Source organism: Gobius niger (genome assembly GCF_951799975.1).
Source record: "Gobius niger genome assembly, chromosome: 16".
Lineage (NCBI taxonomy): Eukaryota > Metazoa > Chordata > Actinopteri > Gobiiformes > Gobiidae > Gobius > Gobius niger.
In genome coordinates, this window is record NC_136867.1 from 28159475 (window position 1) to 28173555 (window position 14081).

Below are 14081 nucleotides of genomic sequence, written 5' to 3' on the forward strand. Positions count from 1 at the left end.
GGTTTGCTGACTCGCTGACCAGGACTTCAGAACAACACGGTGTACATGAAATAGTCACAGAAGCACAATCTAAAGTGAACACACTGAGGCCGCACTGCTTTGGGGATTTAGCTGTAGAGTGTCAACAATCCAGACCATTTTCCCTGATATTTGCAGCACCACAGCGTATTCTGTGTTATAGCTATGGACACATGCTGTGGCTCGTTTGAAAGACGAGAATCAAAGCTCTCCGTGGGTGAACACAGTTTAATTCTGCTTGCCTCGGTTCCTGAGAAATGCTAAGCTAAACAGAGGCTAGTTTTATCAAAATCACTGTTTTTTTCTAGATTCGAAGATAACACTCTCCGTTCTGATTAACTCCTCTCTGGACAGACACTAACGTTATATGAATAAAAATATTCGTTTCAAGTCCATTTTCAACTACCTCATTGTTTGAAACGCGTGTTCTCGATCTCTTTTTATGCCGTGTGCATTTAAACAGCCTGGTTCTGGATTGAAGACTTTAACAGGATGTTTCTCAGTCGTCCTCGGATCGATTTCAACCATTTAAAAACTCAGAGAAACGTTCAATTCTCAACTGTTTCGATCTTTCCATGTGAAACCGCTCTGCTTTGTCAAACTCCAGAGAGCGAGAGAGAAGTGTCGGGTTTACAGCTGTTCGCTACGCAACACCACGCCCCCTCAGACTAACACCACGCCCCCTCAGACTAACACCACGCCCCCTCAGACGAACACCACGCCCCCTCAGACGAACACCACGCCCCCTCAGACTAACAACACGCCCCCTCAGACTAACACCACGCCCCCTGAGACTAACACCACGCCCCCTGAGACTAACACCACGCCCCTCAGACTAACACCACGCCCCCTCAGACTAACACCACGCCCCCTCAGACTAACACCACGCCCCCTCAGACGAACACCACGCCCCCTCAGACGAACACCACGCCCCCTCAGACGAACACCACGCCCCCTCAGACGAACACCACGCCCCCTCAGACTAACAACACGCCCCCTCAGACTAACACCACGCCCCCTCAGACTAACACCACGCCCCCTCAGACTAACACCACGCCCTCTCAGACTAACACCACGCCCCCTCAGACTAACACCACGCCCCCTCAGACTAACACCACGCCCCCTCAGACTAACACCACGCCCCCTCAGACTAACACCACGCCCCCTCAGACTAACACCACGCCCCCTCAGACTAACACCACGCCCCCTCAGACTAACACCACGCCCCCTCAGACTAACACCACGCCCCCTCAGACTAACACCACGCCCCCTCAGACTAACAACACGCCCCCTCAGACTAACACCACGCCCCCTCAGACTAACAACACGCCCCCTCAGACTAACACCACGCCCCCTCAGACTAACACCACGCCCCCTCAGACTAACACCACGCCCCCTGAGACTAACACCACGCCCCCTCAGACTAACACCACGCCCCCTCAGACTAACACCACGCCCCCTCAGACTAACACCACGCCCCCTCAGACTAACACCACGCCCCCTCAGACTAACACCACGCCCCCTCAGACTAACACCACGCCCCCTCAGACTAACACCACGCCCCCTCAGACTAACACCACGCCCCCTCAGACTAACACCACGCCCCCTCAGACTAACACCACGCCCCCTGAGACTAACACCACGCCCCCTCGGACTAACACCACGCCCCCGAGACTAACACCACGCCCCCTCAGACTAACACCACGCCCCCTCGGACTAACACCACGCCCCCTCAGACTAACACCACGCCCCCTCAGACTAACACCACGCCCCCTCAGACTAACACCACGCCCCCTCAGACGAACACCACGCCCCCTCAGACGAACACCACGCCCCCTCAGACTAACACCACGCCCCTTCAGACTGAAAAAACAGAGAAAAATTACAATAATATATATAAAATGTCCAGATCCTGACTCTTAACAAGCTTTTGATCGTCATTTATTTCACTTTTATTCATCACAGAGCTAACAAAACCACACATAAGGTGCATTAGTGTCTAGTTTCGTAATAAGTAATCAATGGCACTCAATGTGTTAAGCTAGCCCAGAGCTAGCCCATCCTTAGCCCCAGCTATCAGAGCAGAGCGAACTACAGAGACGGCCCACTTTGTCAGGCTATAGGTGAGAACGGCCTCCTGCGGAGACTAGAAACTACCTCCTTCAAAGTTTTCAGTGGAGCCCGAGGTCAGAGGGCACGATGTGTAAAAGATGTGTCCGTTACCAATTTGCAGCTTCATAGCGGAGTAAACATCCCCTCAGTTCTCTGTCGTACAGGTGTTTTAAGGAAGGAAATCTCCTTATAAAGCGATTTTCACAAGACACAAGTCGCACAAAGAGCTTCACACTTTTCTTACTGTGTCCACACTCAGAGGTGGCGTATGCAGCCGCTGTGCCCTGAGGCAGACTGACAGAGGCTGCACACACGTCGGTGCCAACAAACCCTCCGACCACCATCAGCCCCTCACTCCCTCACTCACCCCCTCACCCCCTCACTCACTCACTACAGCAGAGTCGTCTTTCAGAGCTGCAGTAGTGGCTCTGAAACAGGAGCTGGTCCTGGTTTTAGAGTCGGGGATTTCCCTTCGGCCTTTCCACATTCACAGAGACAGAGGTCGATAAACTCACCACAATATTTACTATTTATTAGTGACAGGCCCAGACGCTGCAGGTGAACGGGGGCGAAAATTCACTTTAGAGAAATATCAATATCTGATTTTCAGCAATAAAGTCTAAATAATGGACAGAGCCAGAGAGAAATATATAGTGCTAATTTGTTATTATATTAGTCACAAAGATTATTTAAAGAGGGGTCAGGTTAGGGTTGTTCTGTAGGGCTGGGTACAGTTACTTCTGGCATCGAAAAATAATATATATCAAAAGCAGGTATCGAAAAGAAACATAAAATCTTTATATTGAAGTTTTGATGCTATTGGTCATCCAAATGTAAAAGACAAAAAATGTGAAAAACAAGTTGAAAAAAAAAAAAGTGGAAAAAATTTGGTAATTTGTGATTTAAAAAAATAAATAAAATTTAATAAGAGTAATAATGCGGAGAAAAAAATTGAGGGAAAAAAATGAAAAAATTGGGGGATTGGGAAAAATGTGAACATTTTGGGGAAAATTTTAGAAAAAACACATAATAAAATTGGGGAAATGTTTGAGGAAAAAAATGGGAAATTTAGGGGGGAAATAGATTTTCTAAATGTCTTTAAATGGGGTAAAAAAAAATAAAAAAAATAAAAGCTTTTTTTCCCCCCACACTTTTGTAGTTAAAGAAAGTTTCTTGGTTGTTTCACCTGAAACAAATTGTTTGTTTGTTTGTATACTTTATTGTCCCCGTAGGGATATTTGTCCTCTGCATTTAACACATCCTTCGATGCCGCTGGGGCAACCCAGAAGGAGCAGTGGAATTAGATGGTAGGATAAGGAATAAATTAACATTATTCGTCTGTTTTCTGGTTCTAAATGACAAATAATTTTGCATAGGTATCGGAAAAAGTATCATTCGGGTATCGGTATTGAAAACCAAGTATCGTTAAAGTACCGGTATACATTTTTTTTTACTTTATGCCGATACCACAGATGATCCTGGTATCGCTATAGTAAGTACCTGAACTTATCCAACACTGCGTTTTGGAATATGAAAAGCCCTAATATCAATAGTATTTTTTGCCTACGTAGAATCCAGTCACAGAGCATAGACTTTGTTTAATCTGCATAATACGCCATGTGCAATAAATTTAGGCTTTGGCTTATTTGGTATATGGGCCGGTCATAGACTCTGGCTCGGAGCGAGTGTGGTGTGAATCGCTTTCTCGCCTCTTTTTTGCTCGAAGAAAGAATGAATATACAGTGCTGCATGAGGCCGTTTGGATTACTGCTCTGACGAGGCATAATTGCTCAACTTTATATCATCCGGGTTCGTCTTCCTGCTGCAGTTAAACTTTGCACTCCCTGAGCCAATAAAGGTCATTTCTGCTCTCTTTGCGTTTATATAAGTCTCACTGTTTGTGACCACGAGAGAGAGGAGTGACCACAGTAACATCAGGGACGAGCGCATGACAGGTCGATGCCCGTTGTCATGGGAATAAGTTCAGCTGATCTTAAAAAAACCAAGCCTGTAAAGGGTGGAGACTTATGGAGAGACTAAAGTGCAGATGTTGTTAAAGAGTGGAATGAAAACGGCCCTAAAGTTTAGTCCCTTTGTCTGCACATGCACCTGTGGATGTTTCTCCTGTCTTTAGCTGCTGCTGTCTCCCACAAAGGAAATGACCATATTTGGATTACAGCGTCAGGGAAGGAAGGAAGGAAAGAAAGAAAAAAGAATGAAAGGAAGGAAGCAAGGAAGGAAGGAAAGACACAAGGAAAGAAAAAAAAAGGAAGGCAAGAAGGAAAGAATGAAAGGAAGGAAGGAAAAAAGGAAAGAAAGAAGGGAAGTAAAGAAACAAAGAAGGAAGGAAATAAAGAAGGAAGGAAAGAAAGGAAGGAAGGACAAAAGGAAGGAAGGAAAGAAAGGAAGGAAGAAGGAAAGAAAGCGGGAAAGGAAGGAAGGAAGAAGGAAAGAAAGAAGGAAGGAAAATATGAAAGGGAGGGAAGAAGGAAAAGAAGGTATGAAAGATGGAAAGAAAGTAAGAAAGAAGGTATGAGGGAAGGAATGAAAGAAAAAGAAAGAAAGAAAGCTGGAAAGAAAGAAAAAAGGAAGGCAAGAAGGAAAGAATGAAAGGAAGGAAAAAAGGAAAGAAAGAAGGGAAGAAGGAAGAAAAGCAAAAAGAAGGAAGAAAAGAAAGGAAGGAAAGAAAGAAAGTGGGAAAGAAAGAAAGATGGAACAGAAGAAAGAAAGGAAGGAAAATATGAAAGAAGGGAGGGAAGAAGGAAAAGAAGGTATGAAAGATGGAAAAAAAGTAAGAAGGAAGGTTTGAGGGAAGGAATGAAAGAAAGAAAAGAAGGAAAAGAAGGTATGAAGGAAAAAGAAAGGAAGGAAGGAAGGAAGGAAGGAGGGAGGGATGGATAGAAGGCCCTAAAGTTTAGTCCCTTTGTCTGCACATGCACTCTGTGTATATTTCTCCCGTCATTTCCCACAAAGGAAATGACCATATTTGGACTACAGCGTCATCTCGACCACAGCCTTTCCTGCTACACGTGGATACCAAACATGTCAGTATTTGTGAGTGAATGAGCGCGGGAAAGACACGGCCATGTTGGAGTCACTTCCTGGATAAACCGACACGTGACTCGACAAAACAAAACGCCAGAAAATACTGGAAAAGGGTCCAACTCTCAGAGGGAAAAAACTGTGTAAAAGAGAATTTTGAGGCGGTTCCAAAAGTACATCCAGGACATCCCCGTGTTTTCTCGTCCCGCTGCATCTGCATCTCTCTCTCTCTCTGTTGTCGTTTTGTGAAGCAGCTGCAGCAGATGTTCGGTCTAATCCTGGTTTATGTAACTCAGAGCCACAACACTGACTCAGGGACAGCAGCTCGCACACGCCACCAGGGGGCCGAGAAAACCACAAATATCAATGTCAGGGTTTATACAGGTCACGTTAAAGCCCATATATTACATTTTAATGCCACAAACGCAGAAAAACACCAGGGCATGTTTCATTTCTTAAGATCTGCGAACATTTCATCAGACAGAGGAAAGAGAACTGGGCGAAACAGGAAACGTCTGAGGAAATAAATTTGGTCAATTTCACCTCAAATGCTGATTTCGTCTCGTCCTGATGCAGAAACACAGACCTGTCACACGTGTTAGATCATAAACCGTGGAAAACATCCATGGGATTAATCAGATCATTGGACATAAATCTAGTAACAGTATAATGGAATTCAGTATGTTACTGATGAGGGTTTTTCTAAGGCCGATGCCAATGGGTTTTACCGTATCACATATCGTTATCGTGATCTAATTTTTTGATAACATTGTCATTTTTTATATTTGGACATGTTATGCTCAGCTCCATCAGAGCAGCTTTAAAGGAATAGGCCACCGTTTTTATATACTAAGATATGTTCTTACCTCACTTTAGACGTGTTAATATATCCCCGTCTGGTCATTGTCCGCGCGCTCTGTCACGCAAACGGAGCACATACGCAGCCTCTCCCACATGTCACATAGCTCCGAAAAAGCTCACGATAGAAGCTACCAAGCTCTTCCACGTGTTCCCTATTTAAATAAAGTTACGTGAAGTGTTTTCATGCGAAGTATATTTACACAGAAATGTAACGTGTCGATTTTATAAGCAAATAAAAAGGGGGACTATATTGTGAGGCGTAATGATACGAGGAGTAAAACGTCCGCGCAGTAACTCCTAAAGGTTATTGACGGAAGTGAGCGGGGGGAAGTCTTTAGGAGTTACTACGCGGACGCTGTGCTCCTCGTATCATTACGCCTCACAATATAGTCCCCCTTTTTATTTGCTTATAAAATCGACACGTTACATTTCTGTGTAAATATACTTCGCATGAAAACACTTCACGTAACTTTATTTAAATAGGGAACACGTGGAAGAGCTTGGTAGCTTCTATCGTGAGCTTTTTCGGAGCTATGTCACATATGGGAGAGGCTGCGTATGTGCTCCGTTTGCGTGACAGAGCGCGCGGACAATGACCAGACGGGGATATATTAACTCGACTAAAGTGAGGTAAGAACATATCTTAGTATATAAAAACGGTGGCCTATTCCTTTAACCCTGACTGTGGAACACGGGGGCAGGTGCTTAAAAAGTCAAATGAAATGAAGGGTGTAAACTGCTTGAGTAGATAATATTTGTGAGGAAATTATTATGCCGCAAAAAAAAAAGAAAAAAGAATGAAATATCTTTGCATTGATCTTCCCAATAGGCGTGAGGCTGGGATTTTAAGTCATTTGTCAATTATACAGTTATTGTGATTGTTTTTTATGAGCGCCATAGGGGCATTGTGCTCTGTGTCCTGATTGGCTAGTCGCAGAGTGGATCTCTGTGGACCGTCAACACATCAGCGCATCAGTCCAACTCCGCGTTTTTTTTTCTCTGCGTTTTTCAGCAAAAATAAACCCCGCTAGCATGTGGTACATGTGGCGCTCGCCTCAGCTAAGCCTTCTGAAGTGGAAACTGCCACAGTAAAACTTTGGTCGTAGCGACGATTGTCTCTTAGTTTGAACAAACGCACAGTGGAGACAAGAGCAGCTCACAATGTTTCCAAACCAAAAAAAAATCTCACAGTGACACCAGGCATAAGGAGAACCCGTGTGAACGAGTGAGAAAAGTGCATAGTGAGAGGTTTTACAGCCTTAAAACATAATAGTTGTAGAAAATAATCTGTGGATTTCGCTTATTGTGGGTTATTTTTAGAACGTAAACCCTGCGGTAAACGAGGGAACACTCTATTTCTTTTTTTATCTCGTGATTGAGATTTTCGGCCTTGTTGCCATAAGCATTAGCATGTTGCTCTTAGCATCAGCCTACGGCTAGCAACAGTAAAAAAATAAATAGATTTGCTGAGGTCAAACTAACTCAGTGATTGAATTCTGCAGGTTCTGTGCTTCAAAATGACATGAAGCATGTCCATATAGAGTTAGTGAAACCAACTTAAGTAAAACTTTTAGCAAACCAATTTCATCACAACGTTTCTCTGTTGTGGGAAATCACTTTTGGTCCCGGGGATATCTGAATATTGATACATTTATTACATATTAGGGCTGGTATTGTGATACAGTAAGTAATTATAAGTAATATGTTAATGTGTAAAAAGAAAGTCACATGTCCAAAGTGTATAAACCAAATGCCATTTGACATTTATAAGTGTTTAGATTGAAAGGTGGATTAAATCAAAATGTAACAAAGTGCTGTGACTGTTACTGGAAAACAAAATGAACGACTGAAAGGGTTCGCGAGGCCAAAAAGATTGGGAACAACAGCCCTAAAACTACAGCGGGTTTAAACAGGGAGCAGAAAGTCAAATTCAGAGCTTTTCCATTTCAATACCAACATGCAATCTTTTCAAGGCAGTGAACAAAACAAATCCATGCATCTAAAGACTTACAAGCAATAACTCAATCAAAGGAACGCAGAAAGAGTTGAGAAATGTCATTAATTCAGATCGAGTGCCTGCTAAAGTCAAATCAAAACGCTTTTTAATTCATTCAACGGCTTTAAGGTGAAGTCTTTTGTACATAAGTCCTGCTTAGAGACACAGGGACATTACTTTCTCAGCACAGGACATTATCTCACTGGAAAACTGCAGCGTTTGCGAAAGTCCAATCGCGTTTAATCTCAGGACCATGATAAACAAACATGGCCGCCTGATGACATTTATTTAATCCGCCGCGCGTCGTCAGAGTCTCGCGCTGCTCCGATCTATCTCCGAGCAAAACTTTTTTCCGTTCTCCTTTTGAAAACACTTCTTGTCTTTCGCCCCCCCATGAGCCATTTTAGACTCGGCCCCTCGCGGGCGACAGCGGCGCGGCTAACTTTAGCTCCGGGCTCCCGTTCGACACCGGCACAAACGCAACACACACTCACGGCGAACGTCGGCCCGTTATCTCCGTGCAGGTCGCCGGTCCGAGTCCGCCGTCATGAGGGGGGGGGGAGGTCGGGGTGAAGGGGGCTACGGTCCGTCAGGAGTGAGCTGGAGTCGGGCAGGACATGTGCTGAATGGAAGGGGGGGCGGGCGGGCGGGGGCGGCGGAGCGGGGGTGTTGTGGAAGGGGAAAGGGGAAAAGTGCAACGGGATCTGAGCGGCTCGGGTTACGGTTCGAAGGAGGGAGAGAGAGAGGGAAGGAGAGGGGGAGAGAGAGGGAAAAGAAAGGAGAGAGAGAGGGACGGAGGGGGAGAGAGGGAGAAAAGGAAGGAGAGAGAGAGGGAAGGAGGGGGAGAGGGAGAGAAGGAGAGAGGGAAGGAAGGAGGGGGAGAGAGGGAGAGAAGGAGAGAGGGAAGGAAGGAGAGAGAGAGAAAAGGAAGGAGAGAGAGAGAAAAGGAAGGAGAGAGAGGGGGAGAGGGAGAGATAAGGAAGGAGAGAGAGAGGGAAGGAGGGGGAGAGAGGGAGAAAAGGAAGGAGAGAGAGAGGGAAGGAGGGGGAGAGAGAGAGAAAAGGAAGGAGAGAGAGAGAAAAGGAAGGAGAGAGAGAGGGAAGGAAGGGGAGAGAGAGAGAAAAGGAAGGAGAGAGAGAGGGAAGGAGGGGGAGAGAGAGAGAAAAGGAAGGAGAGAGAGAGGGAAGGAGGGGGAGAGAGAGAGAAAAGGAAGGAGAGAGAGAGAAAAGGAAGGAGAGAGAGAGGGAAGGAAGGGGAGAGATAAGGAAGGAGAGAGAGAGGGAAGGAGGGGGAGAGAGAGAGAAAAGGAAGGAGAGAGAGAGGGAAGGAGGGGGAGAGAGAGAGAAAAGGAAGGAGAGAGAGAGGGAAGGAGGGGGAGAGAGAGAGAAAAGGAAGGAGAGAGAGGAAAGGAGGGGGAGAGAGAGAGAAAAGGAAGGAGAGAGAGGGAAGGAGGGGGAGAGAGAGAAAAGGAAGGAGAGAGAGAGGGAAGGAGGGGGGAGAGAGGGAGAGAAGGAGAGAGGGAAGGAAGGAGGGGGGAGAGAGAGCGAGATGAAGGAGAGAGAGGGAAGGAAGGAGAGAGGAAGGGGGAAAGAGAAGGAAGAAGAGAGAGGGAAGGAGAGGGAGAGAGAAGGAAAAAAAGGCAAAGAAGGGGATAGAGAGAACGAGAGAGGAGGAGAGGGAGACAGAGAGAAGGAGAGAGAGAGGGGGAAGGAAGGAAGGAGACATAACGAGAGAGAAGGACAGAGGGAAAGGGCGGAAGAGAGAGAGGGAATGGAGAGAGAGAGAAGGAGAAAGAGGAGAGAGAGAGAGGAAAGGAAAGGAAGGAAAAGAGATAGAGAGGAGGAGGGGACAAGAAAGGAGAGGATGGAAAGAGAATGAGAGAGATGGAGAGAATGAAAGAGGAGCGAGAAAGAATAAATGGCAGAGATGGAGAGAGGTGGGGTATTGTGGAGGCGCTGTGTTTAAAAGCTACTTTGTGCACAGTGAGTGTAAAACAGAACAGATGGACCAAGGGAACCACTGGGCCTCATTCATGAAGGCTTTCTTAAAAACCCTATACCTCATTTTTGTCTATTTATCCTCAGTTATATTGTAAACAAAGATGATGTGGAAGAAAAAATACTGTGTCTGCGAGTTGTGGAACAAACCAATAAACTAATCTCTGTTAAAAAACTCAACAAAAAGTAAAAGTTTGGGTATTATGCTTTGGTTTGAAAATGCAATATTGATCTAAAACAGCTGAAACAAAACAGTCACTTCCTGATTCTCCAAGTGAGCGACCATGAGCCCCTCCCACGCCATTATCCTGCTCCCCGTGCAATAAAGAGATCATTTTTTACCCTATTTTAAAATGGAAAAATCCCAGAGACAACCTTTAAGAGACTTGAACCCGAGTCAAAGCCGGTGTGAAAGACGTACGTTTTGCTCCAGCGCACGTCGGCAACACCAGCGCCGTATCACATATGCGCACAGAGCTGTGGAGCCGTTACATAACCCTCTATATATACATTCCTGTGTCTGAGCAGCGGTGGAGTTTCTATGGAGACGTCTCAGATCCACCGAGATTTATGCCGCAATGAGGAAAAACTACTACTCTGGGTCTGACAGGGGAACAGAGCACGTTACAGTCAGGCAGGGAATCAAGAACTGAGATCAGCATCATGAAGACAGGGCTGTTTGGAAGAGCGAGTTTATTTGTAATTTCATGAAAGAGAGGAAATAGGGGGAAAATTGGAACAAAAATTGGGGATAAAATTATGAAAAATGGGGAAAACATTAGGAAGAAATCATGAAAAAAAATAGAAAAAACTGGGGGGGGAAAATCAGGAAAGAAAGGGGGGAAATAGGGGGAAAATGATAAAGAATGGGTGGGGGAATGGGGCGAGCATTGAGGAAAAAATTGGGAAAAATTAGGGAAAACATGGGGGGGATGGAGAAATTGGGGAAAATGTTGAGAAATAGGGGGAAAATGTGGGAAAATTGGAACAAAAATTGGGAAAACATTGGAGAAAAATCATGAAAAAATTGGGAAAATATCAGGAAAGTTTGGGGGGGTAAATAGGATAAATAGGAGGGAACGAGCCAAATATTGTGTGGAAAATCATGAAAAATTGGGGGAAAAATTATGAAAAATTGGGAAAACATTAGGAAAAAAATCATGACAAAAAAAATAGAAAGAATTGGGGGGAAAAAAATCAGGAAAAAAAGGGGGGAAATAGGGGGGAAATGATAAATAATGGGGGGGGGGGGGGGGGAATGGGGCGAACATTGTGGGAAAAATTGGGGGAAATTATGAAAAAATGGGGAAAACATCATGAAAAAATTAGAAAAAAAAAACAATGGGAAAGTATCAGGAAAGAAAGGGTGATATGTGATAAAGGGAATTGAGGCGAACATTGAGGAAAAAATTGGGAAAAATTAGGGAAAACATTGGGGGGGGGGGGGGGGAAGAAATTGGGGAAAATGTGGGAAAATTGGAACAAAAATTGGGGAAAAGATTATGAAAAATGGGGAAAACATTGGGGAAAAATCATGAAAAAAATTGGGAAAATATCAGGATATTTGGGGGGAAATATGATAAAGAAGAGGAGGGAATGGGCCAAACATTGTGTGGAAAATTGTTAAAAATTAGGGGAAAAATTATGACAAACGGGGAAAACATTGGGGGAAAGTCATGTAATAAGAAACAGAAAAAATTGGGAAATTGGGGGAAAATGATAAAGAATGGGGGGGGGGGGGCGAACATTGTTATTTCTCTTCTGTTTCTGTATTTGAGTGATGTCACTGATCAGAATTATGGAGCCTCTGATCTCAAGTTCAGCTGCCACCGATGAACATTTGTATGAGTTTCCCTTAGTCACGTGGCTTGTCTGTTAGCCTTTCGTGCTACACATGGATACCAAACAATGGTCCTGCTTTTATTCTGATGTTAAAACTAAGATACTAAGAGGGAATACAAGCTAATAATGTGAACCCACAGCGTCTGGCCTTCGGACCAGAGGAGCAGCACCTCATGACATCATCAGGTGTTTTTAAAGGCGTGTGAAAAGCGGCGTCTGACCTTTGAGCAGCGGCAGCGGCGTGAGCTCGATGGGCTTCCCCTGTGAACGGAACTGTGACGAGCTCTGGGAGCGTTTCTGTTTGGCCTTGCGCACGGACTTCCGCGAAAAGCCGTCCACTTTGTCCACAGAGGGCGCTGTTGTGGCCGCTGACGACATGGCCCTGTGGGAAAGAGAGAGGAAGAGTTCATCTTAATGCTTTAATGACGGCTTAAATACTTTATTTCTAACGGCAGAAACGCAAAGAACGTTGGTGTGTTTGTGCTTTATTGAGATTCGCAAATAATCAAAGAAAGGAAAGAATTCCAGCAAAACCAGCAGAGTTAAAAAAAAGTATTAAAAAAAGGTAGTGGTAGGCTCACTCCATTTGACATTTGCCATTTCATACTTTGGAATTATGTCTCTGCAAGAATAAAATAGCAACAATGAAATACGGGCGCTAGAGGTGGTGAAGACACTGCCTAGGGCTCCTCCTGCTGGCAGCTGTGGGAATAATGTATTTAAAAACAAACTTTAATTTTCGATTTACGACGTGGCTTTCAGCCTCAGCACACTCTGATAAACACACGGAACTAATGTAAGACATGAAAGATTAATGACATAGTAATTATTTTATTAGATATACTTCGTCCTTCGGCTCATTCTACAAACATCTGTAACAAATGTACTAAGCTGCTGTGTGATGCATTTAAATACTCTTTTTGGCAAATTTTGCTAAGCCTGAAGCTTAAAACTGATGATTGTATCTTTAAAAATCCATCTGTTCAGCTCAGGAAGGACTTGCTTGTATCAAAAGTCAATATAATCTAGACCTTATTATTATTTATTATGTTACGTGAATGTATATTGAAATTAACATGGGCTAGGCACTTATAAGCTTATTTCTTCAGCCTACTCCATTTTGAGCATCCACACTGTATGAATTTTGGAAGATAAAATTAATGTAAAATTGCTCCAAAAAAAAAAAAAAAAAAAAAAACTCGGGCTTGGACGATCCATGTTTGTCACGATCCGATCCCTATCACGATACTCAGAGGCTGAACGAAACGTATTGCAACACAGTAATGCTCCGTCCACACCAAACTCGTTTTGGCGCCTCCAAAGCGTCAGGTTTACATTTAAAATACATGGAGGACGCGCCTCCGGGGGGGCGTCAAGATGTCCCGCAGCGCGTCACGCGCCTCCTGTGCGGCGCATTTTGAGGTTTTTCGCGCTTGGTGAGCGTTTGACGCCTCCAGGGCGTCGAGCGCAGCCGACGCTCGAGTTGGGAAATGTTGAATTTTTGGCGAAATTCGCGAGCGTCGACCATTCAGGAGCTTTCCCCCCATAGTGTCAATCGAGTTTGGTGTGGACGGAGCATAAGTATTAAGTACTACGTTTACCTTAAAATGTACAAAGAAAACAGTCATGAGTCCAAAGTAGGGATGGGCGATAATGAAACTCAGGGTCACGATTATCTTGGCCAAAATGATTGCGACTTATGATATTATCACGATATTTGCCTATGGTTTAAAAATAAATAAATAATTGAAACTGCAGAAATGATGGGGATTGGGCTATTGTGAAATATTCCTCTTCATTAGGGATGGGCACCGTTAAACGGTTCCTACTTGGAACCGACCGAAAAGCTCCGGTCGGGGGCGGTATCGAAAAATTTTAATTCTTTCGGTGCCAACTTTCGGTTCTTTTTCTCTCCAGACGTCAATATGTGACCCGCAGTGAGTCTCAAAAAAGCTACATGAACGTGTGCGCAGATACTGACCCGCTTCAGCGCAAATGGAGCGAAGCAAAGATATATTTTATAGATGTAACTTATAGCGAAGCAAAACTTGCTAAACTTTTGTAATAGAGATGACAGAGCCGCGGTCTGCGTCAGGACTGAGACAGGACGTATACTACACCGGTTGTAAAACCCAGAGCTAAACAAAACCAGTTATAAACCAGGACTAAACCAGGACTGAATAAGAAACTTGAGCTTTTAGTCAAATTGAAAA

General features: G+C 44.5%; 1 protein-coding gene across 2 annotated transcripts in view; it reads right to left on the reverse strand.

Moving 5' to 3' along the window:
- The window catches only part of LOC306975774 (serine/threonine-protein phosphatase 2A 56 kDa regulatory subunit epsilon isoform), a 57749-nt gene that overhangs the window by 21542 nt on the left and 22126 nt on the right, over positions 1-14081 (reverse strand). For both annotated transcript variants that reach the window (XM_079573523.1, XM_079573522.1), the window contains exon 2: positions 12090-12250. In XM_079573523.1, coding sequence (XP_079429649.1) covers positions 12090-12250 — 161 coding nt within the window. The remainder of the gene's footprint in view (positions 1-12089; positions 12251-14081) is intronic.